A 14,497-nucleotide genomic window follows, 5' to 3' on the forward strand; every position below is an offset into this window, starting at 1 on the left:
GGGGCTAAGTGTGTGGGATGGGGAGGTGGGGGCTGCGTACGGGGTGGGGTGGGGGGCTGCGTGCAGCATGAGGGGGTTGGGCATGTGGGCCGAGGGGTGGGGGGTGCATGCGGGGTGGGGAGGTGGGGGCTGTGTGCGGGGTGAGGAGGTGGGGGTTGCGTGCAGCATGGGGGGTGCGAGGAGGTGAATGTGGGGTGGGGGGCTGCGTGTGACAAGAGGGGGAGTTGGACGTGTGGGCTGATGGGAGAGGGGGTTGCCTGCGGGATGGGGAGGCGAGGGCCGCTTGTGGGGTGGGGGGCTGGGGGGCTTGCATATGACATAGGGGGGCTAGGCATTTCTTCGAACAGATGTCAGTCAATGACTACATCTATTCGAACCACAGTGCCATGGGTCACGACCGTTTTCCTTTATCCTCCCCCACACCACAATGCCATGGGTCATCGCCATTCTCCTGTATCCTCCCTCACATCGCAGTTCCAAAATTCACCACCGGTTACAAATGGGTCACCAACGATAGTGCTGATGCTAACAAATAATGGAAATACGAGTAAGAGAACGCCGGTGACAAACCCTACTGCAAGAAAACATCTAGTGCAAACCAACAGTGCTGACTTTGACAAACAACGGTCCAGTTTTGGTGATGAGTAAGAGGGCGTTGGTGATGAGCCCTACTTCAAGAAACGGTCCAGTGCTGACCAAGCCGGCAAGCCCGAGCTGAAATGAAAAGGACATTTTTTACTATAAAAGGGTATTTTAAGAATTATAGACAACATTATCAATCACGGGGTATCACATGCAAATGGAGTACGATGATCAACTAACGGTAGGGGAGGTTTTTAACAATTGTCAGAAAACTTAAGGATAATTTAAGACAATATATAAACAATAAGGATAACTTAAGAGATTTATCCTAAAAAAACCCCCACAAGCTGTAGCTTTTCTAGCTCATCGGAAGCAGTTCAATCAAAGTTTCAGCCTACCCAGATGGGTTCAGGCATCATAATGTATTAATAATAAAGAAAAATTATGTAGCCCTTGTGCTATTATGAGCTCTTTCCCGAGAAAAAGGAATAAATAAGCATTTGGAATATGTAATGCACGTAGAAATCCAAATTTGTTTATTCTTGGGTCAGTCAATAATAATAATCCAGTGATGAAGAAAGAATCCCATTTGTACTCCCTTTCAAAGAGTTTAGGCTGAGTTTGGAAGGAATACAAATACAAATATGTACAATGCAAATATATACAAAATACAAGGTTTTGCACTCTACATATTTGTATTTGTACTCCTTCCAAACTCAATCTTAGCAAATCAATCATCTGCCTGGGGTTCATTATTGGGTTAATTATAATCCAATAATCCAGTGATGAAGTTGAACTCAAATGAGCATGCACACTGGGCCTGAACTAATCTCAAAGGCCTGTTGAAGGGGTGGGCTTTCCTTTAACCCGAATCTCTATAAAAAAAGAAGAGTAGATATGGTCAAATGGGCTTTTGCTCAATACTTTAAAATCGAACAAGAACCCACTTTAATAAAAAAGCAAAAATGTTCAATGAAAGCGTCATACTCATACAAAAAGTTTGAAGCAAAGTACCGAGAATTCCAAATTACGTTTTAAAAGAGCTCCCTTCATATATGATATATTTCACAATTAACAGGCAAAAGGAGATGAAAAAACCCACAACTCTCAATGACCCTTCCTCTCTCAGATGCTAAAACGATTTTCTTTTTCCCTCTTGTTGAGTTTGACATCAGCCAAATGTGTTGAAGAGCCTCTGCCAACAATATTAAGACAATGCCAAACTTTGGTATTATCTTATTTAGGAATGTCTGTACAAGTTGGCATCATTCGATGTACTGGATAAAGAAAGGATTTGACCCATATGACCCCATTGTTTATTCAACCGTATCCAGACTAGTGCTCATCATTATGGGAATTCTGACCTTAATCCTACCTGTAACAACACTAAACCTTATCTAATGTACTATCACCAATAGTACCTAAAGACATTTTTAAATGGAAAAATATTCTAGTTGGGTCGATTAGGCTTCTTTCCTAGATAAACCCATTAGATTCCCCTATGTGGAAGGTGACATGGCCAATCCTAACCACTGATCAAATTGGGGACTGCCCAGATTGGCCAGGTGGCAAGTGTTCATACCCCATTCCTCAAGTGGCATTTGGAAAGGGCTTTAAGGGTGTTAAGGGACCACTTTGGGCCATCTGGGTCATGTGGGCTTTTCTAAACGACTCAACTAACAGATCCATGGCAGATTAACCCATAAACGCAGAAAGTGATTGCTTGTTTCGTTCCTCCCTTTTGTCAAACTATGGGCGGTAGTGGTACCACGCGAGATGCACACACAGCTCCAAGTCCTTTGATATGCATGAACTCTTCAAACTTCAAACTTGCCCATGAAAACGTGAAACCCTCATTTCTTAACCAAGACTCTAAGAATGTCTTGATACAATTCACAAGGATTCTGATTCAGCAATAGTGATAGTTTCTATTAATTAATAAGTGATAGTGATATAACAAGGATTCTGATTCTTTTCACTATGTTACACAGAAAATCAACAAGGTTAAGGTCCATTAACTGCAACAAATGATGGGATATGAAGTTTATCTAAGATTAGGGCAGTTCATAGACGTGGCTAACCAATGGGCCCCTTATCAAGTGAGGCATGTGATCTGTCAACTCAGTCATCCACGTGGCAAAAGAATCCTCACCTCTATAGGCTTCAGTGACCGGATAGAAATTATAAAATATCCTTCTGCCTTGTTGTCTTGCCAAATAAATTCAAAGCAGCCATTCATGGAAATTGGAAAGTATAATAAATAAAGAATCCAGAAGTGGGAAGAATTGATTTAGCGACTTTGATTAAATATTGGAGGCTCAACTTAGGGAGAATATCTCTAAAAATCTATATCTTCAAACTGGAATATATTTTACACTGTGGCAGGTATGCTCCTTTCCACACCAATCGAACGGCTTGAAATCAAAATTAAACAGCGTAGTTCACTCATTGGATCACTGCTTTGATGCCCAAAAAGCCAAGAGGGAATTAAAAAGATCTAGAAGGCTAGGAGGTGAGTTGGCATGCAACCCATTACTAAAATTCAACCCTTCTCGCCTATATCTCTTTGCGCACAAGAAATCCAAGTTTCAGAGCTCCCATAACAACTAACAAGAGAAGAAGAGAAGAACTAGAGAGAGAGAGAGAGAAATGGCGAAGGCACGTACAATTGGGATAGGAATGGACTACTCTCCGAGCAGCAAGACAGCCCTCAAGTGGGCTGTGGATAATCTGGTGGAGAATGGAGACAAACTTGTCGTAATCCATGTGCAGTCTCCTAAGTCTGATCCTGCCCAAAAGAAGCTTTGGGAAGAAACTGGATCACGTAGCTACTTTGTTCTTTCTTTTCTTTTTCAGAATTTCAAATAATTCTAAGCTTCTTTTCTTCTTTGTTATGAACTTCTGATGTTATTTATTAATTTGTTGTTTTCTGGGTTTTCAGCTTTGATTCCTCTGGGGGAGTTTAAAGAGATGAATTTGTCAAAGCAGTATGGACTTACTCGGGATCCTGATGTTCTTGATCTTCTTGATTCTGCCTCAGCAGCTGAAGGGGTATTTAAATTTAACCATTAATCCTCTGTGTGTGTGTGTGTAAACTATGATATTCTGATGTAATGATGTTCTTGTCTATAAACAGGCTACAGTGCTTTGCAAGGTCTACTGGGGTGATCCAAGGGAGAAGCTGTTAGATGCAGTTGAAGGTCTCAAGCTTGACTCGCTTGTGGTTGGAAGCAGGGGATTAGGGGCAATTAAAAGGTTTCTGTTCCACTATTATCTTCTTCTCTTTCATCCTTAATTTGGGCCATTGTTATGTACTTTCGGGGTGAAGAATCCATCTCTAAACCCGGCTCTCTTTGCAGTATTTTTCTCATTTCATTGATTGATCCAACAAACCATAACAGTCGGGTAGTCGGGTTTTCTTTTGGGGTTTAGAGGGTTCCTCTCTGAATGGTGCCCCATTTCCTTGATTGAGATTATATGATTAATTAGTGGAATCATATTAATTCTGATTTGTGATGCAGGGTTTTGCTTGGAAGTGTAAGCAACTATGTGGTGACAAATGCAACATGTCCGGTCACAGTTGTAAAGGGGATACCAGTGACTAAACCCTAATTTCTTTTTAGAGAGCTGGCTTCCAGGTGAAAGGGAAAGCTGCTGCCTGCCTGTTTGTGGATTGTGAAAGCTTTGTTGGTTCACAGATGATAGAAATGTAGATTCTAAGGAATGCTTTTATTTCTGAGTGGTTTTCTTTTGATTTCTTTAGAGCAGCTTTTGATTTGAATAGCAATGTAATTGGAAGATGGGACATGCTTGGCTTTTCTACACTGTTCAAATTTTTTTAGTAGTAGCTTCTCTCTTGTTCTTATTCTTCCTTTGTCTCCCTTTTTTATTCCCTTTTGTTGGCAAATAATTTGGTAGGGCCCATCCTAACTGGTCCAATCTGAATCCTTGAATTTGAATCTTCTTGCAACCCTCAGCTGATGATATCAGCATAATTTAGCTCTGTGCAAATCCAACCATCAAGGGCTCTTTCTTTGGAGTTATTGCTCTGGGCATCTTATTCCTATCCAGGCATCTTGTTTTTTCTTGTGTAGGTAACGAGCTAATGAATGGTTAGGTGGGTCCAGTTATCTGTGCATTTGTCAACCTTGTAGCCATGGGATACAAGATTGGTATTAATGGGTACAACTAAATTGACAAAATAGCTTATACTGGACGCAGTATGGAGGGCCCAGTGGCCCACCACTTTATCAAGCACAAACAGCTACAGTCATTCATTGTGTCTCGAATTTGGCCTGTGAATATGTGCTACAGGCAGCCTGTTTGAAAGATGCTCTAACCAACAGAAAAAGAGAATACATAAAGGGAGAAAGAAAAGAAAAAGGCAGTAAAAGGAATTCGAGCTTCTTTTTGTAACAAAGATTTTTACCTTAAAACTAAAAGCACTTTGGAGGTTGCTACATGTAGATAACCCAAAGTTGTGCTTTAATTTTTAAATTTTAGGGTAAACTATGTAAATTTATTTGGGGTTATTGTCAAATATTTAAATCAACCCTCAGGTTTATCAAAGAAATTCTATCCTCCTGGACCACAAAATGAAATTGAGAATAAAATAATAATAAGCCTCAAAATTAAACTAAAAGCAGTTAATCACCCTACCTTTCTGTTTTACATATTTTTCTTAACCCCCTTTCAACTTTTATTCCCATCTTTAATGTTATAGCAGAAAATGTTTGTCAATTAATAAGTGAAAATAAAAGGGTAAATGGACTTTTGAGTAGTAGTTTAAGTACCCTAAAATACAGCAGCTGAGTAAATAAAAAAGTAATTTTAATGGTGGAACCGTGGAAGTTGAAATTGGATGAATTATCGGAATATTTTATTACTTAATTATTATGTCCACTAATAGTCAAACTCTTAGTTCGCCCACTTCATTCATTATGGAATTGCCTCTTATCATCAAACCAAAACCCACTGAATTGAAGGTTCAAATAATTATATTTGGGAGGGCTGTGCTGAAGATTCAGTTGAGCTGGTTTGGTTGCCTTGAATTGAATTGAAGGTTCTGGATAAACTATTCAAAGAGACTGTAGTGATATCCCTTCAAAATTGACATTCCATTTAGATGTTTTTTGATTTTTCACCTGACATAGTTTATAAATTAGTTGTCGGTGTGTGTCCGCCTCACAGACACATCCACCGTGCATTCGAAACATCTCCCCTGATTCCTGAATAATAACTTTTAAATATTCGAAGATGTGCATGTGATCATCAATCGACCTTTATTTTATAAAGGCACCATTAATGTCCCAACTGCTAATCTATTAGCTCTCACACAGGAATTGACAATATCGGTCAGGGCAAGTCCGTATTCACACTGTCCCAACAGTCCCTTGCAACCTTTCATCAGGAATATAATTTCATAAAATAAAACTCAAAGTATGCCAAACAGAACATGGATTTTTGATGCATGAAAATTGAAATGATGTAGGAAACCCACCAAGACTGCAACTAGTTGCTGACATGATCTTCATCACCTCTCATGGTGATGTTTGCTTTCATCATTTCGTTACTACTGTTCCACAATATGAGATGGGATGGGACTTCGTGCCTCCCAAGGAAAGCTATATAGTTTAATCTTCTTTATTTATTATACATCCTGACTCATTCTTTCCTCCCTCAACCTGAAAATAAATAAAGTTCAGCCTTATCCAGTCAATCTCTTTCGCCTTTATTTATATCCTATTAAGTTATTAATTTTATGTTCTCTATTTATATCCTTTTGACCATATAAATTAAAAGAAATGGAAATCAAACATCAAAGTTGTGCTTGGATAAGCTTTAGGATCTGTGCTTCTAAGGCCCAAAAGCACATTTCAGCAGAAAAATGAAGGCACAGAACCTATCTTTGTGCTTTGAAAGCACAAATCTTGAAGACCCAAACACAACCCAACTACTTTTGAAAACTTCCCCCATTCAAAAATTGTCTTTCCTAGATCTCGCCATAAATGCAGGAAAAAAGAAAACAAAGTTAGTTGCATATCTTTTCCCTTGTGGAGAAAGTTTTAAGTTGAAATTAAGAGACTGTGGAAATGGTTTAGTTCCAACTCCCATAATGGCACACAGACAAATGCATGGTTCATCAATTGCTATACATAGATTGTAATCAACATTTCTATTTCCTTTTGTCCAAGTCAAGCCAATGACTGCATTGCCCACAGAAAAGCAGGCTTCCTTACCTCATGTGCTGACCACAACAGTTCTGCAAGCATTACGACACACAGCATGGACAAGGCACAATGTGGAGTTCCGGCCAATATTTTACAGATTTCTTGAGTCAGAGGTTCAGGCCAACTTCTGAAAGTGAAATCAAGAAATATTGTGGGCCAGCACATTCAGACTAGAATATTTACACAATTACTTAAGGTTGGGTGGGTTGGAATGGGCTGACATTTTCCAGGCCCACCCTACCCCATTTTTCCTTAGGCCTGGATTTTAAATCCAGAGGAGCCCATAACTAGATCTAACAGCTTAGCATCAGATGGACCTTGTTGTCCATTTCCACCCCATCTGTTAACACAAGTGGATCTAGCTATTTATTATGGAAGTAAAGAAGGTTGCAGTGTTATCCACCTGTCTATTTTTTTTATAGGGTCATTTACTCTAATAGCCCGGCCCTATAGTTTCACATATTCACTAGAGCCTGCCTATGATTTTGGGTATTACTAGAACACCCCTATACTCTGCAAGTGCTGTACTTAACTGGCCTTTCTGGTCAAGAACCGTTTATGCTTTCGTTTGGGAATGTCAATGTGACGACCCCTTAGAACAAATACATAATGCGAAAAGGCATGGGCTCAAAGTTTTTTATTCCAAAAATATTCTTAGAAGCTCTCATGTTAGTCTTTTAGAAACAAGGCAAAATCTTCATTTTGTGTTTTATTTTTGGTTAATCACTTAACTGTATCACTTTTCAAAGGTTAATTCTAACAGAGAAACTGTAAAAGATAAAAATAACCTTAATTGTTCATTAAATTTTCAAAATATACCATATTCTTTCTTTTTCTGGAACCACATGGGCGACCATTAGCAAATTCGGGAAAGATCCAACCTGTAACATTCCCTACACCTGCAAAGTCATCAGCATCTATGAAGCCAAAAGAAGGTGGTTTTGCATTGATGAGGTTCAAAACGAGTAATGAGGTCGTAAGCACTGAAGAGAGGAGTGTTGGAGGGAGAATCAAAATTTCAAGAATCTCCTCTCTCCCTTCTTTGTTTGGTTTTGTGTTCTCTCTCTTTCCCTCTTATTGCATGCAGGAGGCTCTTGTCCCACATTGCTTGATAAAAGAATTGGCTTTGTGAGGTTCAAAATTATCTTTACACAAGAGTTGAATTAGATTCGAAATATAATTAAGGTAAAAAGGAGGATTGTCAAAGTTAGAAGCAATAACAGAAACGAGAGCCATTCAAAGGATATCAAGCTTTGAACAATGCCCAAGAAGAGATAGAGGTGAATTAAAACTCTTAGAGAATGAGGGGAGTTCATCAATAATCATGACCAGTGAATTCTTGTTAGCTATATCTGTTCAGCTAGATAAGGCAGTATTCGCAACTGTAAAGAAACTAAAGAGTTCCAGAGTTTGGCTTTTCTAGTCATTGGTATGAGCTACAATAGTATCTTCTCTGGAAACATAGACTAGTACTATATTATCAAAAAGATTCACGATGTAGTCTATAAGATGTTGTTCATTCCAAGGGATGTTTCTTTTGGTTCCTCAAATGCCTTCAAGCACAAATTTAGCATCAGAAAATAGTGTAGCTGATCTGATATTTTACCCAATTAATAGCCCTAAGACTCGAATGACTGCCCAGAGTTCAACTTTGCTTGGGGAGATGGCCAAGCAGGGTTGTCCTTCTGCAATAACAGTATTGGAGAGTTGAGAATAGAGATAGAGACTTGTTGTTGCTTTGTGTGTGTTTATGTCCCACGAACCATCCACCATTACATAGGGCTAGGAAGGACAATGAAACCATTTCCATATTGTTTGACGAGAGAGATTCCTTGCTCATGGTCATCCCATTAAACTCGAGTTTAGAGGGAAGTATTTGTCCACTCTAGTGGAAACTTCTAGAGGACATGGTTCCTTTCCTCTAAAGACCACCTCATTGCATTCTTCCCATATACATCTTAGAATAACCAGAATTCTGGATAGATGCATTTTGTTGAAGGAGTTATTACCTTCTACTTTCTGGGACCACCAAGTTAAGAAGTCTGGAGTGTTTGCTTGAAGGAAAGCATCTGGGTGGTAACCCACTTGAGCTTGTAACCACACTGCCTTTGCAAAGGCACAGTCAAAAAAGAGATAACTTTGGGTTTCTTCTGTTGAACTATAGAGAGGACATAGCACATCTCCTTTTTGTTTACAACTCCATATAGTGGTCTTTGTTCTTACTATATCAGAGAGTAATTTCCAGCCAACTATTTGGCAATGATAAGGAACCTGAACTGACCAAAGTTTCTCCCAATTCACCAAATTTTGCTTAAGAAATTCCCATCAGAGGTGCTTTTCCATAAAAGATAATCCATCGAGCTTGTTGTTTGAACAGGTATTTGTAAATTGATGTTAACTATAGGTTCATCGAACAATTGTCTTAAGACTTACATGTTCCATGTGCCATCCTATGAAATCAATTCACCAAATTTAAGGTTTGGTTCCTGATGGTGCACGATCTGGTCACTCCTAGTTGGCAGTGGCTGCGCTCCTAGCTGGCTGGCGACGGACAAGAGGTACACCTGAGAAGGAGAAGATGAAGGAACCCGGGGGACCCACCTGGCGGGAACACTCCGATGGTTAAGTTAGTGAAACAGGATTGAAAGTTGAGAGATAGAGACTTGCAGAGAAAATAAAAGGCTAGAGTGATGATCATGCAATACCTTTGCCTCAAGGGGTCGGGGTCCTTATATACTAGCCTCCTGACATGTCTAGTGCAACCACCTCTGCATCTCTACTGCGGCGATCTACTATCAGGTAACGGCTTGGAGTGGCTGGCCGTTATTTGTCAAAGCTGAGCTGGTGGGTGAAGGTGGCCGCTGCAAAGTACGGTCCTACCAACCTCCAGGGTTGGCAGGCACGACGCCGCCAGGCGAGAGACGTGGGTGGGTGCAATCTCTAGGTTTGGCAGGTACAGTTGTCAGACAGGAAACCCCCTGCGATACGCCGAGCTGTTCTGCAGCGAGCTACCTTTCACCGAGCTGCTGGTAATGTGTCAAGGTGCTTCTACCCGAGGTAGCTCTCTGTAATGGCATACTTAGGTTTGGACAAGAACAAGCTTAGGGAGTTGACAAGCTTATCCCGAAGTGTCTTCAGTTCAGGATTCTCCCTTCTTGGGAGAATCTTATCTCGGGGTGCTCCCTACTTGGGGGAATCTTAGCTTGGGGCAACAGGAACATTATCTTTGTAGCAAGCTGCCATCCGCAGCGAACTGTCAGACTGGGTTATAGCGAGCTTGTTATGCTGAGTTGTCACTTATGTTGAGTCACATCCATGTGTCCCCTTATTATGAGGTCGGGCCAAATCACCCTCCATCAATTGCCCCCCACTCCCCGGGCCAGGGGTCCTGACCTAGTGCGGGGAGTTCATGGTGTGACGGGTGGATTTCGCTCAAAGTTCAAGCCGTCCAGTCAGACAGTTCATCGATCGGACCAACTCGGTTGCGCGGCTCAACCAAGTATAACCCAGGTCGCGTACAGTTTACGCGCGGACGTCACGCGATCTATAGACTCCGTGGATGCCAAAAACACGCTAAACTGATTTCGACCTCAAAGGTCGTGTAGCTGGTTTTCTTAGGAACCGTCAGATCTCCTTGATCTCGACCGTTGATCTCTTGGCATTACAGCTATAAATAGGGGGGACCCAAGTCATTTTCTCCGCCATAAGTTCACTAGCATTCGCCTTGAGGTCGCGGTTAACTTCCTCAGCTTGGGTTTTCTAGTCCATCAGTCCTTTAGTTCGGTCTCCTTTCTTTGGTGAGTCTCCCTAGCTTCCTTTTTCAGTTCGTTTCAGTTATGTCAAACTTTAGTTTTGATAGCCTCCTAGATGAGCCCGAGGAGGGTACCTCGGCTCAAGTAGGTATTAACGAGGTGCAGTCCTCGTATGAGGCGCGGGAGGCCTCAGATAACCCGGCATCCACCTCTTCTCGAGGTCGGGAGTTGGATAAGTTCAGTCCCTCAACCATGACCATCGATAGACTTAGGGGCTTAATACATCGGTACAACCTCCCGGGGGAGTACACCTATAACCTTCCCGCGGGCAACTTCCCTTGGGAACACGGTCACGATGAGATTGTGATTTTCGGGGAACAGCTCGCGGCTGGACTCCGCCTTCCTCTACACCCCCTAATCATAGAAGTTTTGAAACAATTCGATGTCACCATAGACCAACTTCACCCAAACTCCATCCGGAATGTGGTCGGGACAATTTCCCTCTGCTTTGACTATGCCCTACCCCTTGACCTTGATATTTTTTCATCCATCTTGTCAATAAAAAAGAATGCCTCTAGTGTCATTCCCGAGAATAGGCAGACTTATTACCTGTCCCCTCGCCTGGGCTACAAACTTCTGCATAGCCTTCCTAGTAAAATTCCGGCCTGGAAGCGGGATTACTTTGTAGTCTACAACCCCGAGGGGTGGCCCTTCCCAACTCATTGGAGGGCAGCCATTCAAGACTCTGACATTAGGCTGGACCTGAAAACAAGGGAGACGTTCCAGTCTTGGGCGGAGCTCGGCCTCGACTATAAGGATTACATCACCGAGGGCAAGCTCGTACAAGCCGGCCTGAGTCCTGGTAGGTCACCTAGGTTTAAAGTTAGTATTTTACCTTGGTAGCTGGCATTTCTTTGTAGCATTGCTAATACCGAGCTTTGTTGCAGGACCCATGCAGCAACTCAGCGCAGAAAAGCTCTTTGGAAAGATGAAGGGGAGGAAGAAGCGGGATGCTAAGAGAGCTCGCGTTGAATCCCCACAGCCACCAACTCCCGAGCCCGAGCAACCTTTAGGTGCTCCTCCGATGATTGACTTGGAGGAACTGGAGAAGGCCCCACCTCAGGAGCCCGAGACATCTGCAGCACCCGCTCCCGAGACAACTATTACTTCCTCGGGGAGCGAGGGAACAGCTCGGAGCATCCTGAACCCACAATTCAGCCTTCGCAAGAGTAAAGGGGTTGTAAGTGCCGAGGAGGTCTCCAATTGGGTCGAGCTAACGCCTGCTCAGCTCGGAGCTCCAACGGCTACCCACTATATGGTGGTAAGTTCTTGTTCCACTTCATTTTTTTTTTGTGTAGCCTTGTCGGTACTAACTTATATTCTTGGCAGGTGAACTCCGTGCATGCCCTGACCTACTAGTCCGAGCAGCACCTAAAGCAGGCCCTGGATGCCGAGAGCTCGTCCACCGGTTAGAGAGCGACGCGATATCTCAGAAAGAATATATCAAAGTGTTGACGTCAGAGAAGGAGAACCTGATCTCAGAGAAGGAGAATTTGATCTCGGAGAAGGAGGATTTGCTGCGCCGGGTGGAGAGCCTTGAGGCCGATGTCAAGGAGCGGACCGAGATCCTCCTCAAGGCCATGGACAAAGCCAAGATTAAGGTCGTGGAGGACTACAAGAGCTTGGAGGAGTTCGATGGGGCAGTGGTGGAGGCCTACCGCAAAGGCTTCAAGCTCAGCAGGTGGCTAATCAAGCGCGAGTTCCAGTAGCTCGATGTAAGCGCCATCACCACCTCGCGAATCACTGCGGAGGTAGCCCTTCTAGCTGCTGAGGACTCAGACTCCGAGGAGGAGGGCGACGATGATGAAGAGGCCGATGCCACCGACCAAGCCGGCACTTCTACGGAGGCTTCGGGCAAGGGTGACAAGTCCCCCAAGTAGTCCAAGTGGTCTTTGTATTTTGAGCCTGCGAGCTCGGCATCTTTTGTTTCTTTTCTACCCTTGTAACAAACTTTTGCGGAATTAATGAAATACTTTTTTTTTCTTGCCAAGTGTCATGTACTTCTCCTTTTTTATTGTAATTTTCTCCGAGCTGTTGGGTCACCGAGCTAAATGTTTACAGTGGGGGTTTCTTAGCTGTTACCCCAAACTGCCACCCCGTACTTAGAATAATTTGCCAAAGTGAGTGACATTGTAAGGTAGACGCCCGACCTGTCTACACACAGGCTACATGTTGCAACTGTTATAAGTATTTATGCCCGAGTTGGGTGTACCTTAGCACTTCACCTATGCCAAAGAGGCGACTAGGTCTTTGAAGGTGCCGAGGTCCTTCATTAGCTCGGTATCTTAGCTCTTTCAAGCTCGAAAACACTTGAAACATGTCATTTTGATGTGTTTGATATTATCATTTTAATGAAGGTTTGAATGCATTTTGGTGTAAGCTACTAAGCTTGTTTTGGATGTATATATTCCGCATTTTCATTGGTTTTGTTTTTATTAGATCTTGCTCGTAACTGGTTTCGTTATATTGACTGTGAATTAGTTTGTTTGAAGAAATTAGAAGTTTCTTATTTGGAGAAGTTAGAAGTCTCTAGCCCGGAATTATCACTTAGCTAAAAGTTTTTAAATGTTTCATTCTAAAAATTTAAAGAAGAATGATGAGTAAAATAGTCTTTTTTATCTTTCCCATTAACGAACGCTAACAACAAAGAGGATTTAGTCATTTGTCAGAAAACTTAGGGGCACTTTAAGAGAATAGGTAAACAGTAAAGATAAAATTAGTCAATTTCATAAAACTTAGAGGTACTTTAAGAAATTTGCCATTTTATAAACTTCCTAAGTATACCTTAAGTTGAGATCTTGGCATTTGAATATATTGCTAAAGTATTGAACGACGACATGATGGATATGTCCTGACTTCAAACATTTGATTATAGATCTTAGATGGCATCTGATGAATCACAACCCATGATATGGAAATAAACCATAATAGTGATGCCTATTTCTAAATACAGTGATGAATCACAACCCATGGTTTGGGTGCTTCTATGTTAAATACAGTGATGCCTATTTCTAATTATGGTGTTTTCTCTCTCCTGGTGCTTCTCTACTAAGTAGCAATGGCCATATCCATTTATCATTTTCATAGTGTTTAAGCATCAGATTTTGAAACAGTATTTAGTTTTCCAATAGTGAACAGATACAATATCACCATTAGTTTTGAATCAGACTAAAAGAAGTTGGAAATCCAATTAGTTTTTTAATTACTTATAAGAATTTTTTTCCTTCATTTTTAAAAGTTCAAATATTCGATCAAGAATTATCAACTATCCAACATCGAGTGCTCGCCTTCCCATTTGCCCATCAAATATCCTCTCTCTCTCTCTCAAGTCTCATCCCATCAAATATTCGTCCTTTCTCTCTCTCTTTAATCTCTTCAATGTTTTAAAATGGACCCAAAATCGAAACCACTTTGGGCATTGGTTTCTACATCAGCGGTTTGACTGATCGGTCCAAACAAATCAGCCTGTTGATATTTGGCTTGAAAACCATTATTTGGGTCAAATGGGTTAATGATTTAGTTGTTCGGGTTATAAGGGTTCAGCAATGGTTTGAAAATCTTGAATCTCTCTCTCTCTCTCTCGATTCTCTCTATAAGTTAAGGGCCTGTTCATGTCCTCTGAAGTCTGACATTTGAAAGTGCAATAATTACATTAAGGGTGTATTCTTTTTTTTGAATTGTGAGAGGAGGAAAAGTTGGTAAATGGGATTTTGGTTCCCATTGACCAGAATCCCTTATTCTTTTTTCAAATTAATGTGGGGATCAGGGAAAGTTTATTTTCCTAGGTATCACTTACCCAAGTAAGTGATATCCATCTCCTAGGTAGATAAATAACTTTCCCACATAGGGGTAAAATTGTCAACACTTGAATGA

General features: G+C 41.6%; 1 protein-coding gene across 1 annotated transcript; it reads left to right on the forward strand.

Moving 5' to 3' along the window:
- The first annotated feature begins 3,103 nt into the window (after positions 1 to 3,103).
- LOC104611054 (Adenine nucleotide alpha hydrolases-like superfamily protein) lies at positions 3,104 to 4,440 on the forward strand. The gene is made up of 4 exons (XM_010277968.3): positions 3,104 to 3,406; positions 3,524 to 3,633; positions 3,719 to 3,837; positions 4,104 to 4,440. Exons 1-4 carry the CDS (start codon positions 3,232 to 3,234, stop codon positions 4,192 to 4,194), a joined length of 495 nt encoding a protein of 164 aa, XP_010276270.1. The 5' UTR covers positions 3,104 to 3,231; the 3' UTR covers positions 4,195 to 4,440.
- Positions 4,441 to 14,497: the final 10,057 nt, after the last annotated feature.

This window comes from Nelumbo nucifera, chromosome 4 (assembly GCF_055504915.1).
Source record: "Nelumbo nucifera cultivar China Antique chromosome 4, China Antique-T2T, whole genome shotgun sequence".
NCBI classification, from domain to species: domain Eukaryota; kingdom Viridiplantae; phylum Streptophyta; class Magnoliopsida; order Proteales; family Nelumbonaceae; genus Nelumbo; species Nelumbo nucifera.

What these genes read in the sequence shown, in the direction of transcription:
- LOC104611054 (XM_010277968.3), top strand. Translation starts at nt 3,232, where the DNA reads ATGGCGAAGGCACGTACAATTGGGATAGGAATGGACTACTCTCCGAGC. An exon ending in TTGGGAAGAAACTGGATCAC is followed by an intron (nt 3,407 to 3,523) that starts GTAGCTACTTTG and finishes CTGGGTTTTCAG; the next exon opens with CTTTGATTCCTCTGGGGGAG. An exon ending in CTGCCTCAGCAGCTGAAGGG is followed by an intron (nt 3,634 to 3,718) that starts GTATTTAAATTT and finishes GTCTATAAACAG; the next exon opens with GCTACAGTGCTTTGCAAGGT.